We start from the raw sequence: 14,216 nt of genomic DNA on the forward strand, positions 1-14,216 counted from the left end.
TATTGACACAGACATGAGTGTGTGAGGAAGATACTTCCTTCTCAGCCATGTGATTTCAGGTTCAGTCCCACTGCTTGGCATAATGGGCAGGTATTTTCTACTATAGTCTTGGACTGACCATGGCCTTTTGTAGGTGCTATGAAGCAACTATAATTCCTTTCTAGTCATACCCAAAGACTTTGAGTGATGATGTATTTATTATCATGTAATAGCAAAACTCGCTGGCTTCCATTACTTCAGGATGTCAATGCACAGAGATATCTTAAAATTAATCATAGTGAAATGTTTGTTAAAACAATGAATTCATCATTTATAATTTCATGATTTAGTGTAGGTTCCCTGACGCACCTCCTTCTACAGTGATCATTGATTAAGAGGATATTTGAAAATTCTAGATATAGGCTTGTATATATCATGCAGTAAAGACCTTTATATATACATGCACACATACATTCATACATACACACATGCATACATACACATACATACAAACAAACATGCATACACACACACACATACATACACATGCATACATACATATGTACATACATACATACATGCATGCATACATACATACATACATACATACATACATACATACTCTTGTGTATTGCATAGTTTATTCATATTATATCTAAAAGTAAATCTTTAAATTTATGTAGTAAATGTAATTCTATGGAAAGAAAGTCCCTGCATGGTTACTACTGGTCGAAAATTATTCTGGAATATTAACATTTCAATATTATTTCATATTATATATTATGAAATATTTCTGTAATTAAAAAACAGAATTCTGCAGACAGAACTATATTAGAATAGAATAAATGTAGTATTCCATAAATACTTCTTTGTATATTATTTCTACCACAAAGATTCCAAGTCCTAAATAACAGGAAATATAATATTGAGATTCTGACCAGGGCATGAGATTATTCACAAGAATAAAATTTAAACTGATTTAAACACTTCCATTGTAAGAAACAACACAGCAGACTTCTTCAGCCTTGTTTCACAGAAGAAAACTTAGTTATAGTCAGAACATGCAAGAAGCAAAACTGCAATCATAGTGGTTGAACCACTCAACAAAAAAAGAAAAAGAAAATTAAAAAGGTTAAGTATGAGAGTATTTAAAAAAAATAATTAATAACCGACTGAAAATATTTGCATCATGGTTGTTATTTTGTTATTTAAGGCTTGATTTCTGAAGTTAACAAATATTTCCTTAAAGGTTTAAAGTAGCTTAACTGCAAAACTAGGGATCCTGGTTTGTGCTTTGACTGGTCAGCCATAAGTTTTAGGTTTTAAACCAGTGAAGTGAGAGTATCTTAGATATTTCATGTAATGAAAGTAAAAGGCAAGACCCAACATTGGCAGATGTTGGGTGCAGTGAGGAATTAGGAATAATAGATGAAGTCAAACTCAAACTCACCTTGGTTCTTAATGACCCTGAGGTAAGTGATATAAGAAACTAAGGAGATATACTGTACTTGGTTACAATTTCTTGTTGCAAATATTTCAATTATGTCACTAATAACTCTGGGAAATGCTTGAAGATTACTGATTCTCATTACCTTTCCTCTATAAACTTAAAACGCTGGGCCTATATTTCATAACCAAAGTACATAGAATCAATAGTTCTATATACATTTGCAAGGGCCTTGAAAGTAGCCAGCATGAAGTTAGAGTAAATGTTGTCATGATAAGCAACAATAGCATTTCATGTCTGGAACCAATTAAAGTCCCTGTATCTTTGTAATTTAACTGGAAAGGTCTGTTTTGGGATCTGTTTTCATAGAGTAGATCAGTCTATGTTTGCAGTGATTATATTTAGGTATTCTTCAGTTTCATCCAATGCTTTAACTGAGAAGAAATATGTCAGTATTCCACCATGGGTTGAAACATTGCATTTGGAGTTTTTGTCTGGTCATTAATCTCTCACACAGAAAGAAGCCTTAATTAAAATATCTAATCAATGTCATCCAAGTTACTCTGAAGATTCATGTCTTTTATCATCATCATCATCATCATCATCATCATCATCGTTTAATGTCCGCTTTCCATGCTAGCATGGGTTGGACGATTTGACTGAGGACTGGTGAACCAGATGGCTGCACCAGGCTCCAATCTGATCTGGCAGGGTTTCTACAGCTGGATGCCCTTCCTAATGCCAACCACTCCGAGAGTGTAGTGGGTGCTTTTACATGCTTCCGGCATGAGGGCCAGTCTCGCGGTACTGGTATCGACAATGCTTGAATGGTGCTTTTTACGTGCCACCTGCACAGGAGCCAGTCCAGCGGCACTGGCAACGACCTCATGCGAATGATTTTCTAACGTGCCAGTAAGGCAAATTAGGAGATGACTGGAAGTCCATAAGAGAGGTCTGTTGGAGTGTTTGAAATATTAGTTAACTCTTAATTATCTTATTCATTCTTAACTAATGTTAATGAGTGAAGGAAGAGTGAAAGAATCTCGTTAAAACAACTTTAGTACTTTTGCTCTAAAGCTACATTTTCTATCTGTTAAGAGGTTTCATGAGTCACAGGTGGAGATTATGTAAAAGATATCAAACCAATAAATAAATAAATACACAAACACACGTACACACACACACAAATAACAACACTGACACACAGAGGAATTATGACAATCCAACCACATATTATTAAATAGGAGAGTTACAACATGAATTAATTGTGAAAATAGTATCACCTGGATGTTATACCCTTATGACTTAGTAATATTTTGTATTCACTGACAACAACATCACTTAACTTAAGCATGGCATTTACCTGCAGAAGCTCGCCCGTTGTCAAAGAGATGACAGAATGCTTCTAAGTAAGTCAGTCACATAGGATCAAGCTATCCAAGCCATATAATATATATATATATATATATATATATATATATATATATATATATATATATATATATATATATATGAGTGTGTGTGTGTATATATATACATATATATATATACATATATATATATATATCTACTTCAAGTGTAGGGTATTCCATTAAGTGGTTGCTATAAATATCAATCAACTGGTCCAAACTAAGATATTTTCAGAATCAGACAAAATTCAGGGGAGAACTAGTTGACACCTCCTGGTTTCAGACTGCTATCACACGTGGAATAAAGAGACAGGCTTCCAAAAGTTCTAATTACAAGATGATTAATCGGAGTCCTTCCATGAAAGAATATTGGTCAGATGTCTTTGATGGGGTCACTCTGTAAGCTCTATTTAACGCATATAGTCCCATCCCTTTGGAGAAAAATGGTGCATGGTTAGAAGTATTGAAAATAGAAGTTAGTACAAAGTTACAAGATTGTGTGAAGTGTTAGGAGGAACTACGGAGACAGAAACAGATATGTAAATGAATGATGTTTCATGGATATGCATTGCTAGGCAAAGGAATGACAACTGATGTGTGTGTGTGTGGTTGCAGACATTTGTAATGGTTAGCTGATAATGTGTAGAGATGTTAAGAACTGGTAATTTGGTTATGCTTATTAACATGGATAAGTGTGTATATATAAATCGATGTGTGTGCATGCATGTACTTATGTATATATCGTCATCGTTGTCGTCGTTGTTTAACGTCCGTTTTCCGTGCTGGCATGGGTTGGATGGTTTGACTGAGGTCTGGAAAGCCAGAAGGCTGCACCAAGCTCAATCTGATCTGGCAATGTTTCTACAGCTAGATGCCCTTCCTAACACCAACCACTCTGAGAGTGTAGTGGGTGCTTTTTATGTGCCACCGGCACTGGAGCCAGTCAGGCAGTCCTGGCATTGATCATGTTTGGATTGTGCTTTTTACATGCCACCAGCACAGGAGCCAGTCAGAGGGTACTGGCATCAACCACGTTCAGATGGTGCTTTTTAAATGTCACTGGCATGGGAGCCAGTCAGGCGGACCTGGCATTGACCACGTTCGGATGGTGCTTTTAATGTACCACCAGCTCAGAAGGCAGTCAGGGGCACTGGCATCAACCACGTTTGGATGGTGCATTTTACATGCCACTGAAACAGGAGCCAGTCAGGGGGCACCGGCCGCAGCTATGATTTTGGTTTTACTTGTATGTTGTTATTCAGTTTTATTTCATGATTTCTTGCAAATAGAGAAAGAGCCAGTTTCTAATGTAGCTCCAAGGCTCTTTTGTTGGAATTTCAACATCAACTGTGCATTTTTGTCTGTATATTTGCAGATTTGTGTGTTTTGTTTCATGTATGTCTTCTCATACATATACTTGCGTATCTGGACATGTTCATATATACCTAAGTGATAAACTTGTGGAAAGTTTTACAAATTTTTATAGTTTCAGTGATAGTTTGGATCTGTAGTCTTCAAATCAGCTTTCTCCTTTCTGATTTTGAGAAGCCTAATTTCTCAAGATTGGTATTTAGGCAGCGTGTTACATATCCCAGTGCCCCAATAATTACTGGTATAAATCTGAACCTGTCATCTGAATAGAGTAACTGCAGATTTCTCAATAGTTCAGCATAGGTGTTCTCTTTCTCACTGCTCTTCAGCTTTATGTTAACATCCACTGGGCAGCTAATTTCCACAACTATGTATGTATGTATGTATGTATGTATGTATGTATGTATGTATGTATGTATGTATGTATGTATGTGTGTGTGTGTGTGTGTGTGTATTTATATATGTACAACTGTGCAACTGAATGAATAGGTGTATATACATATGGCCAAGTATGAGAGTGAACTTATAATAAGAATTATATGAAAGAAAAGTTTGAAATGAGCAAAAAGGATGAAATAAATTTAATGAATTTAACTGCAGCAAATTTATATACACATTCCTCTCACTCACTCTGTGAGTGTATGTATGCATGTATATGAATGTGTGTGCCTGTTGGTATACATACATATATATTTATATATATATATATATATATATATATATATATATATATATATCTACACACACGTATATTCAATACAATTTATTGCAACTGTATTTTTCAATGTGTTTATTGTACGTGTGGTGTGTGTGTGTGTGTGCATCTCATCATCATCCATGCCTACCACCAACCTCACACATTTATATATATATATATATATATATGGAGAGAGAGAGAGAAAGAGGGAGATATAGAAAAAGAGGGAGAGATAGAGAAAGAGAGAGAGAAAGCAATATATATATATATACATACACATACACACATATATATATAAACACACACACACACACACACACATACACACACTTATACATACACATTCACAGATATATATTAGCTATTCCTTTTAAGTGTGCAGGCACTGATTCTACATGACAGTTCCAGGTACCAAACAGCAGCTCGATCTCTCTCAAACTATGATTTTACATTTTAAAAAAACAAAGGACATGTTGGAAAATGTAGTTCTAGATATACAAAAAGACAGGATGGTCATGGTAGGAATTCATTTGATTGCAGATCTGGGACTAAAAACAACAATAACAACAAAAGCAATTGATAAATGGCAAAGTTCTAGTGACTACCACTCTGAGCTAGGAAGATAGCAAGCTAATGAGGCAGCCAATATGTGGTTATTTGGCCAGCTAGAAATAGCAGTAAAATCTCTATATAATCACACCCTACATTTTTAAATAATGAAGGATGTGTTAGATAATGTAAAAACAATGACGCGTACATACACACATACAAAAACATAAATACACTCTCTAACATACAAACATACTCACACTTAGATATTATTCATTAAATATTTAATGAAAGGATTTTAATGGAAATTTTAAAGTATTTTTTGAGATACTCAAGACTGATATCTTAGAAATGTTGTAATTAAGCTAATAACGATGAATAGTTCTGAACTTTTCAAATGATTAAATTAATAATTGTTTTAAATTTTGGCACAAGGCTAGCAATTTGAGGGGTGGGGTCAAGTCAATTACATCAACCCCAGTACTTGACTGGTACTTTATTTTACCAACCCTGAAAGGATGAAAGGCAAAGTTGGCTTTGACAGGATTTGAACTCAGAATGTAAAGAGCTGGAGGGAATGCTACTAAGCATTTTTCTGATGTTCTAATGATTCTGCCAGCTCATTCCCTTGATGGTTAAATTAATAATAAATAACAAAGTAGTATTGTTAAGGTTTCTCTATCAGCTCAACCATCTAGAATACAAGAATATATTATATAATGGAGGAAAGCTTCAGGCAATATCATTTTTAATATAATAGGTGAATTATACAAGTTACAGAGTTTAAGATGGTAGCAATTATCAGCATTTTAGATAATTTAGAGTTAGATCTTAAAACAGATCAGATGATTTAATAATATCTTTGTCTCCTTCGCCTTTATATCTTTGGTACAGATTGTCATTGTTTGGAAGCAATCAGATTTGCAACAGAAGGACAATTCCAAGTATGACAAAGTGCATATTTCAGACTTTAACCTTGCTTATCCTTTTAGACTTTAACCTTTTGCTCTCCTCAAAAATCTTTTGCATTAAAGTCTTACATCTTTACTCCTTGACATATGTGAGTATATTTTGACTCGAAGAGTGTAACTTGGCAAAAAAGTAACATTGCAACATTAAATCTTTACGTTATATATTTTATATAAGATTTTAAAATGTTTTACAACCAGTATCTTGAGCAACATCATAAATAATATTCCTCATTTAGAAAAAATAATAATTCCAGATGACGTTAATGGTTGGGTTAGTTGTAATTATATACTAGGACTAAAATGTTATAGGCAAAGAGGGCATGTGGAAGTGCAATGCAGATGGCATAATTCTACTTGGAACTAGTGCAGAACATGACCAGGAAGTCACCAACACAAATTTTACACAAAACAACCACCATAAGACATTGTAGTACCAAACATTATCTCATCAGTGGTCATAAGGCTATGTTATAGGTTGTAACTGTACTGGAAACAATTTGAATATCACAAAGGTCTATGTCGATGACTGCTGGGTAAATCATTGGTCTGTATTAAAGCTTAACTCTGAGCAGAAACACAGGAACCACAAGCAGATGCATCACAAACATATGTTTCAACCTTCAAAGGGAACAGTTTACAAACATTGACAGAGCATCTTTGAAGCTCACCCTATTCCAGAAAAGGTACATGAGGACTGGGATCATTTCAATCTGCAACCTCTGAGCTCTGCAAAGAAACAATTGGCTTTACAAACATGAAACACCAGGAATGTCTTCATTAATCTCCTTCAAGGAAAGATCACTTCTATCATTAATAAATACATTAAAAAATACTGGCAAATAGACAAAATACCCTCCAGTAATAAGAAAACCTAATCTGATTTCATTAACAAAACCAACACTCAGGATATAAAACTCAGAATTTCTTCAAATATATTAAACCATTTTACGAACCAATTTATAGAGGTCAGAGTCCAAAATGATCAAAGAAAGAAACAAAATATTCAAAGCTACAGAAACTAACAATTCCTGGTGTGTAAGCACCAAACAAGATTGTGATTTTAATAAGATTATCATCCAAGTTTCAATAACTCAGAGACTCAAGACAGAAGTTAATGTTTTGAAAATTTGGCTTTAAGAAAATTGATACCCTCTATTCAACAAATAATAATAAAAATTTACAAGCTGATTCTTACAAACTTAGAGATGTCTTAGTTTGCTTATTATTTTTACACACTGTTTTTTTAATGTTATTACAAACATGAGACATATTCCAAACCTAGAAGTCAACCATTTTCTACAACAGAAGTGGAGAAAACCACTCTTGCATGTTCAAATATAAAGTTACTCTCTAATAAAATCTCTAAAAAAACCCCAATGAGAAAGAAAGTAAACAGTTTAAGCTTTATGGAGCCTTATAGCAAAAAACAGTAATTGTATTTCAGTTACATCCCTAAAGCATTGTACAGATACAGCTTCGTTAATTTTTCTTGCAGAAATGTGCCCTCACAAGCTCTTATGCATTTGCAATTTGATCCCAATATTGAAAATGTTATTCAGCCCTGATCAACAAAAGAGAGAAATCAATTAGATTGAGGAAGTTAAATGGTCTTGCCCTGATGTCGAAATCCAAATGAGTATTTTTTTTTTTTACTATAATCTCTATCAGAAGATCTACATCAGCTTCACTGTACATTGAGCCATCACAGGAAAAAAACAGACATAATCTTTATAGGAGAAATACCAAGAAGAAAATCTATTCCATTATATAAATTTTATTTAACAAATGTTGTGACACCTTCTGAAACCTTTTATAAGTTTGGTTACTCAGAGAAATATTTTTAAAATCCTGTTTAAAGTGAATAGTCCTGTACTATAAGAATTGACACAATGACTGAGATACAATAACACGTTTGACACCTTTGTTGAAAAAAGTAATTAACCAGGATTAAACAAGGTTACGTCATTACTCCAGGTCTAATCTCTATTTTACTATGTACAATTTTCCCCATGATCTCAGCTTATTTCCTTTTTAGAACTAAGAGAAGCACCTTAAATCAAAATCATGTAAAAACACCATCAGTTGTAGTTGAAGAAACATAATATGTTGTTGGTTTTATAGTTGTCTGTGAAAACTCTGCTGTAAATTTATTGTTTTTGGTTCTATTGTAGAAATAGATACAAACATTGTGGTAGCTACCATCCAAGTACAAAACAAATGTTTCAGTAAGTAATACCATATTTGATTTAGTTACCTTGGTAGATAAATTCCTTAAAATATTGATGCATAAATTCAATAGAAGGATTATCTTGGAAAATTAATGATCAGGAAACAACAACCAAAACGAGGATTACTATATATGAAACAGCTGTGAAGAAACTGAGACTGTGTATTGCAAAAACTATAAAAAAATGAACTTGAAAGTTCTTACCAAAGAAAGATCTTAAATGGATAAAGAGTTACCAATTTTGGTGAGATTGAAATTAGGCTAACATCATCAAACCCCAAAATATAATAGTGGTAGTGGTAGAGGTTGTCATTGTCTTAATGATGGACAATATTAGACTGCAAAAATACATCTTTTATTTCCATCTACAAATATACCTGAGAATGACTCCAAGAAATGATCTCAATATCAACTCAAATCCTACCTCATGAAGTAAAACATAGGCAGGGACAGCCACAAGAACATGATAAATATTTAGGGATTTGTATAGAGATGAGAAAACATCCAGTATTTTGTGATTGAATTCAAAAACCTTCCATTTGCTAAGATGTTAAGAATAGCTGACAATGAAACAATAAAAGCTTACATCTGACCCTCGTGACAAAACGTACAAGTCCCATAAAAATTGAACTTATTCATTCATCTAAAGATACATAAAGATTTGACATCATATCAAGAGGATATCTTATCAAATATAACCTACTAGATATCATTACATCTTAGAGGATATCTTATACAATAACCAAGTAAATATACAATATAACATAGTAGATATTTTACACAGCAACAACAAGGGATTCCATGATAAAATATTCAATACAAGAATAATTTCTAATATGATCAGGAAGGTGATGTGAGTACCATTGATAATACCATTGGTTATCAAGGAGTTTAGTATAGTAAGAAGGATATGGGGGAGGTAGGCTGCAGGTAACTCCATTGGGCAGACATTCTTTGTATGAAATACTTTAATGGAATGTTTAGAGACATAGACATACTAGTGTGAGTTGCAATGAGGAGAGCAGCAGGTGCATTGGATAGGTTGAAGCAGAGGATGAATGTAGCTGAGACTAGTGCAGTAGTGAGAGCAGAGAAGGAGACATTGCAAATTGAAGGGTTAAATAAAAAAAAAAAGATTTATCAAATGTATCATTTAGTTTCAGTGATCAATGAAGGTTAATGACATTGGTATGCGAAGAGTACACCAGAGGGAGAATATTAGGAACTTGTAGAACGTGAAGACCTGCATAAAGCAGAAGTATTTCTTGGTTCTAATAAAAGAAAAAATCAAGATGTCTAAACCCTCTAGCATTCAGATTACTCAGTCAAATGCAATGCTTATTCATTCAAATTGTTTTTAATTAATCATACATTATTTTGTAACTTTGAAATTTTACTGAGATGTTTGCTTATTTTTTTGTTTATTTTTAGAACAACATTGTTCGGTAAGTGTGAAAAGCTGGATCTGGTTAGTTTGAACATAAGACAGATAAAATATTTAGACTGGATACTAGCTGGTTTAAATGCTAAAGGGTTAATGAATGACTAAATAATTTAGTGTCAAACATGTAGAAGTTCTTGAGGTTAGAAGCTTGGTTAAAGCTATTTCCCTTCACACACACAGCTTATACTCTTAGGTACAGTGTGAAGGTGACAACGGCTCCTCTTTAATAATTGCAAGGACACAAGTTTATCAAGAATATGTTTCTAAAAGCACATCCATTTCACCTGACCCGATAAAAAAAAACTGTGAAAGGGACATTAAGGTTTGAGCTAAGTGAATTCAGTAAAAAAAAATTTCATAATCTTGTCAGATAATACTGCATCATAATTCTTTACAGTTTCAAGACACAATCTCATGGATGCTCTGGGATGCATCATCAGTGATGTTTCTGGGGTCTCATGGGGCTTTGTCTTTCAGCATCAGACTCCATTACCCACTTAACCCAGCTAGGGCTGATCAAGTCACAGCTTGCATCCCAAGAATACTGTACCAGAATGATGTGCTATAATACAGTATCATAATACTGTACAAAGGAAATTCTGACTATGCAAACTTATGATTAAAAGCATTTCAGCCATGACCATCCCATCTTTTTAGGTGTGTACCTAGCTAATGTGTCCTTCATTTTTTAGACAGTGTAATGTAATTTGAGGAAAATCTGGCTGCTTTTCCTAGCAAGTTGAGTGACCATGAAGTTCCCTAACTAGTTTGAGGGTGTTAATGTGGATGGTGACTGTAGGGTGTAAGTATGGGTTGCAATTGTTGGAAGTGGTTGTGGGTAGTGCATGGGGAAGTGATTGTGAGAAGTGACTGTCAGTATTGGTTGTGGGAAGTAATTGCAGGTAGTGGTTGTGGGTATTGATTGCAGGTATTAGTTGTGGGAAGTGGTTGTGGGTATGGGTAGTGGGAAGTGTGTGAGGAACTCCAACCCTCCTCCTATACTATCTCGGAAGGATCTAAACCTTAACAAACGTTCCTATCATCTTTCACATTCTAATTTACATCGTCTTCCTTTATCCTTTACTTGTTTCAGTCGTTGGTCTGTGGCCATGTTGGGGCACTGCCTTGTGAACTCTGTTAACATAAAATTGATTTATTGATTTCTTAGAGTGGATCAGGCCACAAATATATAGGGGGTAGGTGGGAAGAGTTCTGACATTGATAGTACCAGTACATAACTGGTATTGGTACTTTCTTCACTGAACTGGGCGAAATGATATTCAATGTCACCTTTGATTTGAACCTAACCCCAGAAAGTGAAGACACAGAACTGTATGCTGTAAGGAATTTGATCCAGTGCTCTACAGTTTCTGCTGTTCCACCATATCTAAGAGAATATTGAGCCATCATTGAGCAAAGCTGTCATCGATTTTTCTCATTACTTTAGTTTTAAAATACAGGTAACTTTCCAACAGAGCACTGTTTCACAAGTTACCATCATCATCTTTCAACATCCATTTTCCATGCTGGCATGGCTGGAATGGTTTGATCAGAGCTGGAAAGCTGGAGAGCTGCACCAGACTCTAGTCATCTGTTTTAGTTTGGTTTCTATGGCTGGATGCCCTTCCTAATGCCAACCATCTCACAGAGTGGACTGGCTACATTTTATGCATCACTGACACAGGTGCTTTTTATGTGGCACTGGCACAGGCATTTTTCACATGGCACATGTACTTTTTACATGGTACCAGCACAGATGCTTTTAATGTGGCACTAGCACCACATAAAAAATTTCATATATATATATTTCATATTTAGAATCATTAAAAGTTAATGGTAACTAAGGATGTCTCAGCCTAAAACTAAACTCTGTACTTAGCAAAATAAATAACAAACATTGTTTAAATCTCATTTCATTTTTGAAGAAAGGAAATAACTTCCATGCAAAATTGAAAGTATTGCATTCTTCTGTTAAACAATAACTGATGTAAACATAATTACTTTTAGAACCAAAGTGTTACATACAAAGCCTTGCAAACAGTAATCATCCTCTCAAAGTTGCCTGTTGCTCAAGATTGGCAAAATCTCACAAGTTTCATGTATATTTATTTAATTAATTATACCTGATATTGTTAACTAACGAACATTAGCACTGCTGGTTACTGGTTTCTAATGGACCAATCTCAGAGAGGATGATAAGCGAGTATCTCTAACTCAATACAGGAAAAATATATTAAGGGACTTTATTCATAAAGCACCAGTTTTTTTCAGTTTTGTCGTCTATGCTTGTACCTTTTGATGATATACATCAGTAAAAGTTATACATACATACAAGTGTCTTCTACTATGGCGCCAAACCAACTGATACCTTGGCAGTAGCATGTGTGAGACAGAAACTGTACAACGATTGTTGTAATGCGTATTATATATCATCATCATCATCGTTTTAGTGTTTACTTTTCCATGCTTGTATGGGGTGAACTGAGTTTAATGAGGCAGATTTTCTGTCTGGATGCTCTTCCTGTTGTCAACCCTCATCTGTTTCCAAGAGCAAAGTAATATTTGCCTATGGCCAAACATATTTTCACAGACTATTGGAAATGAGAGACGCACACACACACACACACACATACACACACACGCACACACACACACACGTACACACACACATGTACACACGTACACACACACATGCATGCACACGTTAGGCTTTCTTCAGTTTTCATCAAGTAAATCCGTTCACAAGTCATTAGTCTGTCTGGAGCTATGGTAGAAGATACTTGCCCAAAGTGCCATTCAGTATGTTGGGAAGCAAACTTCTTAACCACAAAGCCATACCAGCACCTGTAACATATATATACATGGACACACACACACACACATAGACACATGGACACACATTTGTGTGTGCTGTGTGCAAATGCATGTTGTGATATTTCACTTGTTACCAAATGGTGCTGATGCTTCCGTTTGTTGTGGACCTTTTAATCAGTCACTCGGCCCTTTTTCGGCCCTTTCAAAGACATGTGTGATAACAATCCCTTTCTTGAAAAATAGGTGAGGGTTGGCAACAGGAAGAGGATTATCTGGCCATACAACCCTGCCTCAAAATCAATTACTATCCATGATATTCAAACATGGAAAAATGTATGTTAAACAAAGGATTGACTCATCATCATCATGGTTTAGCGTCTGTTTCCCATGCTGGCATGGGTTAGAGAGTTTGACTGGAACTGGTAAGCTGGAGAGCTGTGCCAGGCTCTGGTTTGTTTTGGCTTGGCTTCTACGGCTGGATGCCCTTCCTAACACCAACCCCTCCACAGAATGTAGAGTGTGCCTTTTACACATCACCAGCACTGCTATGACTATGATTTCACTTGGTTTGACAAGTCTTCTCAAACACAGTAAATCACCAAAGTTACTGAAGAAAATATGGAATACTTCAGGAACCGACATGTTACCCTTGTGCAGGGCCATGTTAATCTTCTGTGTTCTAATTTTAAAATATGTACAGCTGAAGATATATATATATATATCATCATAATCCTTATCCACACAACGGATTGACAGAATTTACTTCTTCTGGACTCCACTGACAAGGTATTGGCTAATATGAGCCTAAAGTAGAAAATGAATGCCCATGATGTGGGATCAAACTCATATCCAACTTGTTGCAAAACAAAACTTCTTACCTACACAATTATGCCCACAGATAGAATCTACCCCTGAACAAACTTGAAGTTGACTGGGGCAGAATTTGAACTCGTAACACTGAGGGACACAAGTAAATACTGTATGGTATTTAGTCTAACACTACAATGCCACTTTCTCTTCAAAAAACAGTTATGGACCAAGTAATGGGTAATTTGGAATTTGAAGAATAAAATAAAATAAATTGTAATAAATTATTATATTTATGCAGATCTTATATCAAAAGTTTCAGTGTGTGATAACTACATGGATAAAAAGCAAGGATGGAGAAGCTGTTTGCAAAGTGTTACAATTGATGGAGTTAGTAAAAGCCTACAAGTTAGCTGAGAAATGATGAGATCATGAAAGGGAAATTTTCTCTAATGTTACATACATACTACAATTACTTTATATATATATATATATATATAT

General features: G+C 34.8%; 1 protein-coding gene and 1 pseudogene across 24 annotated transcripts in view; both read right to left on the reverse strand.

Annotated features, from left to right (window-relative positions):
- The window catches only part of LOC106871616 (tripartite motif-containing protein 45), a 248,443-nt gene that overhangs the window by 46,861 nt on the left and 187,366 nt on the right, over positions 1-14,216 (reverse strand). For 6 of the 24 annotated variants that reach the window (XM_052973672.1, XM_052973623.1, XM_052973663.1 and 3 more), the window contains exon 5: positions 7,092-7,149. The exons of 14 other annotated variants lie outside the window; for them this stretch is intronic. In XM_052973672.1, the coding sequence (XP_052829632.1) occupies positions 7,124-7,149 (26 nt within the window). In that variant the 3' untranslated portion in view covers positions 7,092-7,123. Of the gene's footprint in view, positions 1-2,995; positions 3,267-7,091; positions 7,150-14,216 lie in introns of those variants that run through there. 4 more of the 24 variants (XM_052973644.1, XM_052973633.1, XM_052973630.1 and 1 more) reach the window with 3 other exon arrangements.
- On the reverse strand, positions 13,521-13,620 carry LOC128250144 (U6 spliceosomal RNA; annotated as a pseudogene).

This window comes from Octopus bimaculoides, chromosome 1 (genome assembly GCF_001194135.2).
Source record: "Octopus bimaculoides isolate UCB-OBI-ISO-001 chromosome 1, ASM119413v2, whole genome shotgun sequence".
Lineage (NCBI taxonomy): Eukaryota > Metazoa > Mollusca > Cephalopoda > Octopoda > Octopodidae > Octopus > Octopus bimaculoides.